We start from the raw sequence: 14,117 nt of genomic DNA, 5'->3' as shown, positions 1-14,117 counted from the left end.
ATTGCCACTACCTTAGAAAGTAAAATCTTTATACCCTTTTAAAATACACCCAGACATCAAGTAGCATCCTATCACATAAGTGCACATTAAATGTGATCTAACTAATTAATGTGCTTATTAAGCTTCCATCCAACATGCATGGAGGCTAATAATTTAGAATGACTGTAACTTAAATTAGATTGATTTGATGTTGATCACAGGATCATTTGATTTAAAAATTGGAAGAAGCATTTGACATGACTTAGTTCAACCATCTCATTATAGAGATTAGGAAACTAAGATGAACTAAAAAGGTTAAGTAAGTTGCCCCAAACCTTATATTTGGACAACAGCCAGAATGTGAATCCAGGTCTCCTCACTCTCCATTCTGTATGCACTCAGTACTGACTCGGATTGATGCTTTGTTGTATTATACTGTGAGTAATTGTTTTAACATGCTTGGCTTACCCACTTGACCACATGCTCTTCAAGAAAATATTCATCTCCAGCTTCTAATACAGTCAGTGGCACATAATAGGATCCCAATAAATGTTGAAAAAAATGAATAAATGGGTGACTAGTGAGATCTGGTTTTTTTTCCTCATCATATACAAATAAATGCTGTAATTTTTATCAATCTCCTAATGTTTGGTCTGCCTAATTGAAGAAGGATAGGATAGAAAGCTAGAAAAAAGTAGGATAAGCATGCAAGGAGAGGAAAATCATGTATACAATTGAGTAAGAAGAATAACCAGAAAATCTCAGTGCATAGACAAAGTTTCTAGATTTAGTTTGGGAGATTTTTGTCAAGACTCTTGCCTCTTTTGATCTTTCCCAATTTTCAAATAAGGACTTTTTAAGCAGATGGTACTTTAAGCAGTTCCCATCATTGCTGTGCCTCCTCAGACCCAGGAATGCAGGATTGACTGCAGGTTGAGTTGTGTAATAAGCATAGTTGCTCTTTACTGGATTTCACTTCCCTGTACATCTTCCCACCCATTTGGCACCCATTCCTAACCCATGCTGCTGCTACTGTTCCTATCACAGAGGAAAGTGCATGTAACTCAACGTGATCCTCTTTCTGGAATATTTTCCATTTAAAAGACACACCAGGAGAAACACAGGAAGGCTGCTTACACTGTGGCATTTCAGATTCAATGACAAGCAAGCAGAGGGGACAGATACATGTGGACTGCCTTTGTCTCTCTTTGCACATCATCCAAAGTCACTGAAATAAAGGCTAAAAAATAGTTACTCGACCCCACTGTGAGTTTTTGTTCCTCCTGAAATGCTTACCATTGTAAGTAATTTGATATTAAGCAGTGCCTGTTTAAAAAAAGAATCAAAAGATTTGGGTTCCTAAATATAGCACACTGATGGCTTGGTTCTAGAGTACTGCTTCAGTAGGATTGGACATCGGCGGGGCAATGACTGGCTGGAGGGTCGTGTCCAGATAGGGATTATCAGTGTCTAAGTGTCACTTTGGAGAAGAGCTGGCTGTGCTTACTTGCCATGAAATCTAGATGGAATGTGGGAAACTTAGCCTGTTTTAGAAATGGTGCTACATAGTCACCAGACAACCTGAGGTGACCCAAATGCCCCTATAGGGAGAGTTTTAAGGAGGTAGGCAGTCTTCTGTTTTAGGTAGATTGGGTCACCTTTGTCAAAGACAAGTATAAAAACCCAACTTTTCCTCAAATATCTCCCTGGACCATTTAGAATTTACCAGACTCCTCCAATCAGCACTCTGCCTTATTACAACAGCCACTCTCCATCTTCATTGACTGCTTTTCCTCTCCTCCTTACATATACCAGATATTTCCATATCTGTGATTTTTGCCTTAATGTTTCCTCTTCTTGAAAGACTTTTCTTTCATGTAGTCAGTGGAACTAGTGTCATCTGTTGCCTATCACCAGAAGTAAAAGTCTGGACCCTTGTCTCATTGCATCATGGCAAACACATCAAGGAAAACACACCAGTCAAGCATTGGATGGAACATTTCACTCACATGAAGAGACAGAGAAAGATAACCCTAATAACAGGCATCAGTTCCTCATGGCCGGTGGGCCCTTCCAGCAGCTGATGCATGGCCATTGGCCTGATTGAAACTCTTTTGTGCCACGGAACAAAGAACCCATTCCCCTCTTTACAGGAGACAGATATAGCAGCAAGGTTGACCAGATGCCAAAAGGCATACATGCTCAAGCATACCAAAAGAGCATGCAGTAAATCTAAAATAAGGCAACATACTCCCACACAAGGTGGCACCTCTAGCACAGGTGATAAGAGCCCATGATCACTTGTGTAGGAAGTGCCACAGCCTCAAGGCCCATTGTTAATGCGGCTGAAACAGGTAAAAGGATGGCACATATGAGGCTGCCTTTCCCAACATAAACCACATGGCTTCTTTCCCTGACTATCCTCCCCATATATTCCCCCCAAATCTTTGCTTCTATTATCAAGGGCCTTCACTAATCAAGCTTTATAACATAATCACCTCCAAATCTAACTCTCAGCCTCCATGAAGACAACAGCTTTGGTTGTTTAGTTAACTGCTGTATCCCATCTACAGCAATGATGGGCTCATAGTAGGTATACTATAAAAAAGTATTGAAGAGGTTGGCAACATAGGTCTGTAAGAAGAAAAGTCTTGTCTCATAATGCCTAGAAAGCAATGAAAGAAAACTTTTCAGGAGTTTCCATAGGCCAAGTCAGTCACCTATATGGCATCCAATTTTCACTTAGAAACCCAGCAACTCTGGAGAAAGTGATATGTCCAGGTAAGTGAGATAAAACCATTATCATTCAGTTCCCATCAGAGCTCCAAGCAATTTTTGGAAACCTGTCCTCTGATACATAGCACTAATTTGTGTCTTACAGAAAATCAAAAAAAATTATTTTTCACCTGAAGGGAGCAGGATTATTTGACTTCAGATATTTGCCATATGGCTTCTCTTCCATACAACATTGCTTCTAGGCTTAAGGTAGTAAGAATCAGAGCATGCCTATAAATTATTCAGAGATAATTCAAAATAAGTGTGTAACTTAGACAGATTGTCATTTCTTAATGCTTTTTTCTGATAACAAGTGCTATGTTCTTGACAAAAGTGTCATTTCTCACCACACTTTATTGCTCTGTGTATTTTTTCTGTTTTTTTTTTTGTTGTTGTTGTTGTTGTTGTTGGTTTTCCCCCCACAGAGTCCAGTCTGGCTCTTATCTCAGCACGGGGTGGTTTACCTTCATTCTGGCCATGGATGCCTGTTACAGCATTCACGTCTATGGGATGATAAATGACACCTACTGCAAGTAAGATTACAGGAAATTATTTTTATGCATCTCCTATTCTGATATGTTGTCAAAATATCACAATTCATTTTACTATCATAAATCTGAGAAACAGATAAAGCAACAATTATTTCCTGGGGTTCTTTACTGACATGACATTTTATTGTCAGTGCGTCAAGTTGTGAGTTTTAAGGGTGATAAAAAGAAAAATATTTACCACAATCTAATGTCAAATGCCAGAAGAAACATTTTCCCTTTAATCAGTGGCTTATCAGGGACTGTGGCTTGGAAATCCAGAGCAAGTTCAGTGGTTATTTAATTTGCAAAGCAAGTTTGTCATCTCTGCTCCTCTAATGACTTGATAGATGGTTGTCTGCTCAACGCTCAATGGTTATATCTGATCATGAAATACAAAATGTCCTAAAACCTCAGAGAAACTGACAACAAAATTACATTTTACTAATAAGTGAGTAATCTCCCAGATCCTTATTTAAAATGGGTATGTTAATCCACAATACTATGGATTAACCTTTCTCGTAGAATAGGTTCTAATTAGATAATAAAACAAATCCTCCATGCTTTATCAAGGTAATTGAGAATATTTCCCTACCAACAACTGACACAAAATAATTCATAGTGTTTCAATCATATTGTCAGAATGGTAACTAAGTCATAATTTTCATGATGAAATATTTCTACCCTAAGTATAAGCATAATGGAGTACAGATGAATCAAAATTTTTTTAAGGTTTATATATTTATTAAAGAGCTGGGGTATAGGCCAGAGGCATGGGAGGGTGAGAGGATTCACCAGAGACAGAGTGGGAGCAGAACAGGCAGATCTACTGAAATACACTACTGAGAGTAGAAGCAGGCAGAACAGGAGAGGTCTGCCATGCCATGTGGGTATCTCCCTGGCCGGCTGGGAATCAAAACCGCACTGCAGAAGCTGAGGACAGCTTCAAACGCTGTGCTCAACCTGCTGTGCCACTGGGGTGGCCCTGAATCAAATATTTTACTCTTGAAAAATCACAAACCTTCTTCAAGCTCTACAGGAGCATCAGGCTATCCAAAGTTTGCTTTCATTATATACTATTTCCTCCTTTAAAGGATAGCTATATTGTTTTATATGTTTGAATGTAATTGGTGTGATATGTACATTTTGTTTGATTTATTAAAGTATTAAGGACCTGATACATTTTCCTAAAAGCTTTTATATATAATAGCTTTTAACTGAGTCCATGGATAAGAATCATGCATGGGTTTGCAAGTGAATGCATTTACTGGGCACATAATGGATTCTTCTAAATGAATGCTTCATTCTTCATCTCAATCCTCTTCTTTTTTTTTTTCTTTTCTAGGACAGAAGGGCATAGAAAAGTTCCCTACCATTACTATGAACAAGGAAGAGATGAGTGTGATGAATATTTTCTTCATGAACATGCCCCATATGGGGGCCATAGGTTTATCACTGAAAAGAAAGTGTTTGCTAACTGGGCCAAGAAACACAGAATAATATTTACACACCCAAACTGGACCGTGTCTTGATATTGGTTTTCTGACCTTGCCATACCACTTGACATGATTATGATACTTCAACTGTGATGCTAAGGATGATGATGATGATGGTGATGATGATTACATGAACAATGATGATCAAGTTTCTGTACATTTTCAGATATGGGTGGTGACTCTGCCAGTAATTTGAACTTGGGATCCATGGAGGGTGGTTGTGCTCATTATATTCTTTCTGAAGGGTCAATACTACATACTGCACTTTATAATTTAACTGGAATTAAATGAAGGCCAGTAACTGGGCAGCAGTGACTTAAGAAACAGAAAGATTATCCTTAAAGATAGCTGCCAAGAATTCTTGAACAGGAAGGATCTTTCAAAAGCTATGGAATAAGGCCTCCTACGGCAAGGTTATTAACTCCAGGGGCTCACAAACCTAAGCAGCTCTATTATCTTGAAGAATGATTAATTGTTAAACATTGACCCCAGAAATGCAATCGGGGTGCAAGTATCTTACCATAGTTCCCAGTTAGTCTGCGGACAGGTAAGACTCTCCTCCTGACCATTTTTCTACAGTAATTTCTCCAGCTAAAGCCTCAGGCCATTACCCAATTAACAACAAAGATATCTTGGATATCCCTCCCATCAGGATTACTCGATTATCTCATATATTTAATTCAAAATGGGCCAAATAGCAAATCTTGATGAATTTCCACTCTTACCACTCCATTCTCGCTACCCCAAACAATGTAACTAAACATGTTAATAGAATGATCTATATTAATGTTTAGTTATGTTGAGCCCAAGACATTTCAGAAGGCTAGTAACATGTAAGATACCAACACTGTAATAACAGATACTGTGAAAACATTCTTAAAACATCACCAAAAGGGTTTGCTAACTCTTCAACATCCAACAACACAAACGTACATGCTTTTTAAAATCATGAAACAGGGAAAGCAAAGCATATTTTTACATCACTTTGTAACTTACCATACTTCATAATATATATTTGTATATTCAAATTTCTATTTTATAGGCCTAATTATGTCTCTCCATACATTACATTATCTTTGCCAAGTGCCAACTCTTAGACATGGAGAGGATATGATTCCTTGTATTTAATCTAATCAGAGTTTTTGCCTTCTTGGGGTTTATTTTCCCCATAGTGTACCAGTTGTTATACCATATTGGCAACAGTAATGACCTTAATGTCCAAAGTGCTTTGTCATTTGGGGTCCTTTCACAGATATTATCCCATGTGATGCCCAAGACCATTCCATTGGACTATTGCCTACACCTTCTGATATTTCCTCAGCAATGATGTGTAGTTTGTTAATTGTTCTAATATATTCCAGATTACTCCTCTTGCTAATATTTTCATAGAATAGCATTTATGTATAATTGTAACCAATTGATTTCAGTGCCAAATACATTATATCTGAATTATGCAAAAAGTATCACAAGGATGGTCTGGACCATAGACTAGCACCCTTGTGAACACAGGTACTTTTAATTATTTTTAATGACTATTTAGATGGGGAAAGCATGAGATAGCAGGCACAACAGGAAGAAATGAAAGCAGAAAAATAGTTTCCTGTCCCCATCATAATATGATTCTGTTTTCCCTATCGATCACTAAATTTGAGAGGGTTAATTTGCTGAGAAAGTAGCTCAGAGACCAAAAAAGATCTTTGCAAATAATTCAAAAGACAAAAGTCAGGCTTAATTTACAAAATATTCGGGAGGCTGGAAGTAATGTAATGATGCATTTCACCTCGGGGGTACTGTGGGTCTTTAGCAGTGCTAAAGGTCCTGTGCTTAGTTATCATTATTATGGGCCATCTTGGGCAAATGCCTCTTTCCAGCTCTCTTCTTTGTACCCCAGTACTCAAATTGATAAAAATAACAAAGTGCCACTTCTATCACTGGAACTGTTATTGTTGCTATTCTTTTGTTTCCTTGTGTGATTTTCAGTTCTGTGTATGTTAGTTTTTTCAAGCTAATGATGAATAGAAATGCCCAATCAAAGAAAATAAACAGATACAAATGTTAAAATTGTAATGCAGACTGTTTCCTCCCCTGTTGTGATATAGAAGTCTACTTTTAAATAAAAAGGAACCTCTTGATTATCAAAATGCTTCAGGGAATGGCATCATTTATTTAGTATTCTAGTAAATGGAGGACCAACTCTGTTTGTTTTAACCCTTAACAATGACAAGATTTTGATAAATTCTTTGTTCTCCTGCTTCTTTATAGCTTCTTCCATGGAGATTTTTGAGGTGCCCTGTATTCCTCACTTTATGACAGTAATATGAGCAGAATAGTCAGTGCTTCCTCTGGAAGAGAGGGGGTTTCCTTCCCTCATCTCCCCTCAACTCTTTTTCCCTTCTTTTCCCTTCCTTTTATCTTAACTAAATCTCTATACTTTTTAATGTTGTTGTCTCTTGTCTCTTTTTTTTCCTAAAAGTGGGAAACAAAAGCACATGATTCTCAATTTGGAAACCTAATTGAATGATCTTCAGTGTAATCAGCACTTTGATAGAATCACATGGCTGACTTTTCTCTGCAGTCTTAATTTTCTCTAGTTCCATGTCCTGTTCTTTTTTACTCTCAACCTCCTAATTCTAGTTGAAGTACAAAGTCTAATTTTTCCCATATTGAGGAAAAATTTTACATCTAAGATTTGCTGATAGAGAAAGCATGTCTAAAGAGCAAATTCCTGGAAACTAAATTGTCATGCAGATTTCTGGTGAATTCCACTGGTTCTAGCCAACTGAAAGAAATTTCACCCACCATGTAAACACTGCAAAGTTTAACTGCACTTGCTTATCACTGATGTATACATATCTCAAAAGTTAATTAACATCTATGAAAAATATTTCTGTGCCATCCAAGGCTTTAGGCAAATGTACTGCAGAAAATGGCCACCGTTTGCTGAAATAAGTATAAGAAACAGAATCTAGGGCCTCCCCGGTGGTGCAGCAGTTGCACGCTGGGCTGCGAAGCTGCCCGCAGCCTCTGCAGCACAGGTTCGATCCCGGGCTGCCGGGCAAGGGTCCTACATGGTGCGCAGACCTCTCCTGCCGCCCGCTACTCCCCTCAGCAGTGTACTTCGGTCCTTCTGCCTGTTCTGCTCCCCGCTCTGGCTCTGGTAAATTCTCTCACCCTCCTGCGCTTCTGACTGTACCCAGTGTTTATATAAATAAATAAATAAATCTTTAAAAAAAAAAAAACCAGAATCTAAAAATAATAAATGCTTTAAATTCTGTGAAAACCTAGAAAAAGTATGGACATTTTAAAAGGGTTTTAAAATGAATATTCGAATCCTGAATTCATCTAATGGTAAGTCCTAATGATTTCTATTGTTATGATGGATTACTATGTTATCACTTGAATAGGAAAACTTTCAGAATGTGTGATGTCACAAACTTATCAAAAAATTAATTTGGGGGATGTTCATATATATGTATAGAGTACATTTGTGTGTGTGAATAATGGCATATGTGCCATTATTGTATGTTTTACTGGTATGTATGAATCAGTATATATTCATTAAAAAAAAACGTATTTTAGACTTCATCTGAAACCTTTTAGTTTATATTTTGAATGCTGATGAAAAAAGAAAGCAAAAGTCCAAATTAAATGCATTGATTACTCGAAGTGCATAAAATCATTCAGTGGCAAGTCAGTCTGAAGAAGAATGCTAGAGAAACTGCTAAATCCAGAACTGAGAACACAATTAGGTGTCAGCAGTTGTCAGAAATCAGACCGGTAAGTATAGCAATCTGTATCGTAGTCTCTGGCAAGATTGCAGCTCAACTAAAGTCACGTTGAAAAACATCACATCAAGCTTCATTCACACTGAAATGAATGAACATTGGTCCCCCTATTCAAATGAGCCTGTCTTTAGCTTAAGCAAACGCACATTTGCATGATTTTTATTATATGGTTAGAGAACTGTGACCATTGTGAAAAAAGAAAATTATATAAGGAGATTGCTCTTTGAGGATTTGGAATGAGTCAGCCAATGTGGGAGCAAGAGTCCGAATTGGGCACTTTACTGACCTTTCTACAGGAATAAAGCTAGCAGAAGAGAATTACTTCTTACATTACCTCAGAGAAAAGACAACACTTAAGTATTTCACCTGGTGGTGTTAATTGGGTGTTAATTGTGAGCTTGCTTTAAATTTAATAAGCAAGGAAACACAATCAGATAGTTACCTTTTTTTTTAACAACATACAATGTTTAATGTGGCATGTCAAATGCAAAGAACAAACTACGTTGTCCAGTGTCACATGTTTATGTCTTAGCACATGATTTGCAGTTCCCAGGTGATGAGGGGAAAAATGCTTTTCCCTTACCTTCATTTTTATTTATTTTTTATTTTTTTAATTTAAATTTTATTTTTATATTCCCCATATAATTTCAACCCCCTTATTTTTACCCCAAGCCCTCCTTTCCCCGCCCCCCGCCCCCCACCCCCCATCCCCCATAGAGTGTCTCTTGTTTATAGTTATTTGTTGATTTTGATATTTTCCTTCTTATAGTTATTCTTTTTCCTGGTCCCTTATTTAAGTTTTCTAGATTCCTGCTATGAGTGAGACCATCATCATTTTAATAGCATTAATAGATGGTGTTAGTGAAGAGCAGTGCCAGCCTTTGTAATTAATCTAGACTGTTACACTTGCCAGGGACTTTGGTGACCAGGCCACCCAACCCCTGCATTTTTTTTTAAGATTTATTTATTTATTTATACAAGCATTGGGTACAGTCAGAAGCGCGGGGAGGGTGAGAGAATTCACCAGAGGTGCCACGTGGGACCCTCGCAGGTGGCCGGGGATCAAATCGGCACTGCAGAGACTGCAGGCAGCTTCGCAGTCCAGTGCTCAACCGCTGCGCCACCAGGGGAGGCCCCCAACCCCTGCATTTTGAAGTTCACCCAATAGGGGTGAAGTGACGTACAAGTGACTGTAAAAAAGATGAATGACAGTATCAAGACTCACATTCTATCTCATCTCTCCTTCTGTAAGATTTTCCCACTATTTCTTAAGATTAGAACAGTAATTCATTAGAAAAATGAATCAGTGACTTACTGAAAGACTCTAATCCGGAGAAGCAAGGGCTCCAATTTGTGTTGGTTCTAATAATGACCAGAGAGATCCACACACTGTATGTAAAAATGTGCATATACTTGAAGGAACATCTCCCAGTAATTGTCTATATTCTCTATTATCTACATTTATTGCAAAGACTACACCATGTTCCATTATCATAAAACTCCAGGGCTAATATAAAGAAGTTTATTTCTTCTTTCCTTAGGTTGTTGAGTATGGAGGTTGTGTCTTGTAACTGGCAGGTCCGATTGCTGAATTTTCCCCAGAACCTTCGTGTCCTCATTCTCCAGGCATTCAGCTGAATGAGTTAGTGAACTAATCTCACTAGCTGGTGAAATGCTACCCCTTGGTTTCACCCTCATCTCTATAATGCACATAATCTTTTAACCCAGATATCATTCTTAAAGGTAAATCAAAGTCCCAAAAGCCACACAAGCTTCAATCACCACACAAGATTGAAAGGGATTTTTCTCTACAGTTTACCTATATGAAAGTTAGAAGAGGAGAATTTTGAAAATATATGCACCAGGCGCTGAAAATGGTTCCTGTGGCACAGAGATAACATATTGTTCTGTTGCTTGTTTTTGCTGAACCTTAGAGAAACCACTAGAGTAAAATTCCATGTAAATTGCTAAGGCATCAAACCAGAACTGTCCTTGGGCATTGTAACATTGCAGAAAAACTCATTTAGTTTTTTTCAAGTTCTTTTTTTTTCCTTTTCAGAATAGGCACAATTTGTTTTTGGAGTAAAAAGCTCTTCTTTCTCCACGGATATGTCTCTCTTTTTCATACCTTAGAGACTTCAGAAAAATAGAAGCTCACTTTCATAAAACTGAAGAACATCTTAACAAATAGTCAATGACTAAATTCATATATTTGCCTATACAGTGAGTATTTTTTTCTAAGAAATTCCAAAAGGACCCAAACCGGGCTTTTCAGGGTTCCTTGTTACAAAACCTACAAAATACTAGTTTCCTTGTGTTTAACTTTGTTGTCATGCTCCTGGATAAATATTCATTTCTATTACATACAGTATTTTTATGCTTCACTCATTTTTCTAAGTTCACACAATTTTTGCTGTAGTCTTTCATTCATGTTAAAAACCTGTAATTTTCATCTATTTATAGAAGAGACAATAAATGCACAGTTGTGCATTTGGTGAGGTGGTGGTGTGTTTCCCTGGCATCATATTGCTCTATTTATAGTCACTGTGCCTAGAGCTTTCTAAGTGGCAAATGGATGCTGCTGGATTTTTGTTTGGCTTGCTTTTACAATAAGACAAGTAAGGAGAGATGAGCAAAGTATTTGTCACTGAAAGAAAAAAGTGAGGCAGGGTGGAAGTGGGATAGAGCTGGAAAGGTATTTAATATACTCTATACACAAAGAGAAAGATGTATGGGTGACTACTTGCAGATCATGACAAGAGGAAATGTGAACCAGTCTCTGGATTTTGTTTGTTACATTAACTGTAAGATTCTGCAGTGAATTTCCTCCCTTTGCTGTGTCAGACCTATTAACAGAGTTGGATTAGTATATAAACTGCTAAAATGCTGAAGTCTTTGTTCTTTTCTCTCTCCTTCTTTACCTCTGCCTTTTCCTCCCTCCACTTCTCCTTACTTTCTTTCAAGGAAACTAGCATTCTTGCAATTGTCCATCACATTTGGATAGTTTCTCATTATACGAATCAGCTTACAGTACTTTACAAGTTAAAGGAGGTCCTTATTTGGATATGATCTGAAAATGATGGTCTTCCTTGGAAATAATGTAATAACTTATAAACCAGGTTTCTTTAATTATTTTAATTATTTTAATACAATCCTTTAGAGCTGTGTAGCTCATTCAGTCCCTCAAATACTCTATGAGGTGCATAATATTATTACCACTTCACATATAAGGAAAATGACACACATAGAGGTAAAGTAACTTGTCCAAGTTTACATACCAAGTGATGGAATGAGGTTCTAAACTCAGATAATTTGACCCAGAGTCTATACCTAGCTAGATCAGGCTACTGGATGTAATCAATGATGCCAAATTTCAGTTGTTTAACAGAGAAAGATTTTTTTCTCTCCAAAACTTGAGTGCTATATGGATGGTCCTCCCCAGCCAATTTACATCAAAGGATGACACAGAGATACAGGGTCCTTTTGTCCTGGGACTCTGCCCTCTTATGCATTGCTGGAAGCCTCTCTGCCCTACTATTGGGGAGAGCATGGGGGATCTAGTGTTGGAAGGCTTTATGGGTAAGTCCAGAAGTGACGTGCATCATTCTTCCCACATTCATTGACCAGGTTCAGTTGTGTAGTCTGATAGTAAAGTGGGCAATGTCGTTTAACTGTGTGCTCAGGAAGAAAAAGAAGAGAACTTGATAGCTGTATAGCCATCTTTGCCTTAATATTCTTAATTATGATAACATATAATCTAAAAAAAATTACTCAGTTTTGTGTAAGTGTATCGATGAGTGGTTTACATTGATAATCCTTGTTCAAGAGTTAGGAATACTTGAGACAAAAATTGTCTTTACATAGATGTCAATATCTACACCATGAACAGAATATACTAGGGAACAAAATGTTTTCTATGTCCTATAATTCTAAGAGAGAAGCCATGATTTTCTCTACTGAAGGAATTAGAAACTGGTAAGCTAGAAACTTCGATGTAACTTAATTCTACCAACAGTAGAATTGACCTGCTTTTCAATGTCTTAATGATCCATGATTTAAGTAAGATATATCCATCTTTGCCTCTCATCAACTCATTTTGTTTGCATGTATATGTGAATGCCCATTTCTTTGGCAAGATGTCACAACTATTATCTCCTTCAACTCACTTTTGTTTTTCAGGACTATGCAATGCTGCAAAGATTTTTTTTAATGTATAAAAATAAAACTGCTGGTTTTCATATCTCAAAATTATGAATCTCTCTCTTTCTCACCGTCTCCTTTTCTCTATTCCCATTGGTATATGAGCTTGCTCAAAGTAAAATAACCAAATGTGGTAAACAAGGGCTGGCCATCACCAAAACAGCACAGGCTACATCCCCACGGAGAGAGGCCCTTCATACTCATTTTTTCAGTTCCCAATAGTTCTCTCCCTTTTGCAGTGCATTGTATTCTTTGACATTATTTTCTTTACAATCTAGAAATCCTTTTCCCTTAATACCAATAGTATTTCTCATCCTAAAGTTCTTTCTCACCTAACAGGAAACTGTTTGCTGTCTTGGGGAAAATATTTTGCATGTTTGCATATAAATTTTCTTAGTTTGTCCATTGAGAGAAATTAGTTGAGACACTAAAAGTAAAATCATTAGAGAACAGAATCTGCCAGTGTTTGCCATCTTCCAGATCAATGTAAAATTTCTTTTAAGGATAAGAAATAGTAGTACCTCATTGGTAAATGGAATCAATGTGAATTTCTTTGTAAGAGTTCTACCTGGTGATAAGAATATTTTAATGTGCTTTACAAGAATAAGTTGTTTTGTTTATTCAGAGTGGCGGTTCTCACTACACCTAAGCTCATGGCTAACATTCTTGAATGTTAACAAGTAAACAGAGTGTGTACCCAGCAGAAACTTGCATCTTTCGCTGGTAAAACTTTTCAAACATTATTTTCTATGTTTATGAAATCACTTTTATATAATCTTCCAAAATAACTTTACCAAGTTCCTCAATTTCCCCAGAAGTATAACACATACAATGAAATTTACTTAGAATGAGCTTCCATCTTCACAAGCAGTTTTACCTCAAATTAAAATGGCTAGCCCAACACCTCTTTCGGTGACACTGACTATAATGGGTTTCATCTCAAGGGGGGAAAAGGCACATTCTACAATCTTTGATGGATAAAAGGACATTAATGTTGGATGAGGATATTAATGCCACAGCTGTGGGTCACTGTTCAGTCCAGAACAATAGGGGAAAAAATGTATTCAACAACACAACACAGGAGTTCCATGAAACTAAATGAAATTTGACAGGAACAAACGTAAAGTCAGGCACTTAGGTTCAAAAAAACAGGAGCATGACTTAACAGCAGTCCTCCTGAAAAATATTTTGGGGGCTTTAGAACACTCTGAGACATAGCAATTTAGAAGGTCAGTATGACCTAAAATGCAGAGAAGAGTCATCTAAGAACAGTAACAAGGTCCAGGATTGGTTAGCCTACATCTGGAAGTATTTTTAACACTTGCTTTCACTCAGTTTTTGACTGGACAAGTAGT

At 37.3% G+C, this 14,117-nt stretch overlaps 1 protein-coding gene across 1 annotated transcript in view; it reads left to right on the top strand.

The window, feature by feature from the left end:
- Positions 1–4,813, top strand: part of ST6GALNAC3 (ST6 N-acetylgalactosaminide alpha-2,6-sialyltransferase 3) — a gene marked incomplete at both ends in the record, with an annotated part of 216,944 nt that extends 212,131 nt beyond the window's left edge. Inside the window, 2 exons of the mRNA XM_084243186.1 lie at positions 3,180–3,287; positions 4,627–4,813. Coding sequence (XP_084099312.1) covers positions 3,180–3,287; positions 4,627–4,813 — 295 coding nt within the window. The remainder of the gene's footprint in view (positions 1–3,179; positions 3,288–4,626) is intronic.
- Between the last annotated feature and the right edge of the window lie 9,304 nt (positions 4,814–14,117).

Source organism: Talpa europaea, assembly GCF_964194135.1.
Source record: "Talpa europaea genome assembly, chromosome: 9".
In the NCBI taxonomy this organism is placed as follows: Eukaryota; Metazoa; Chordata; class Mammalia; order Eulipotyphla; family Talpidae; genus Talpa; species Talpa europaea.
The sequence above is the reverse complement of the archived record's forward strand: the minus strand, read 5'-3'. Positions and strand labels throughout refer to the sequence as shown.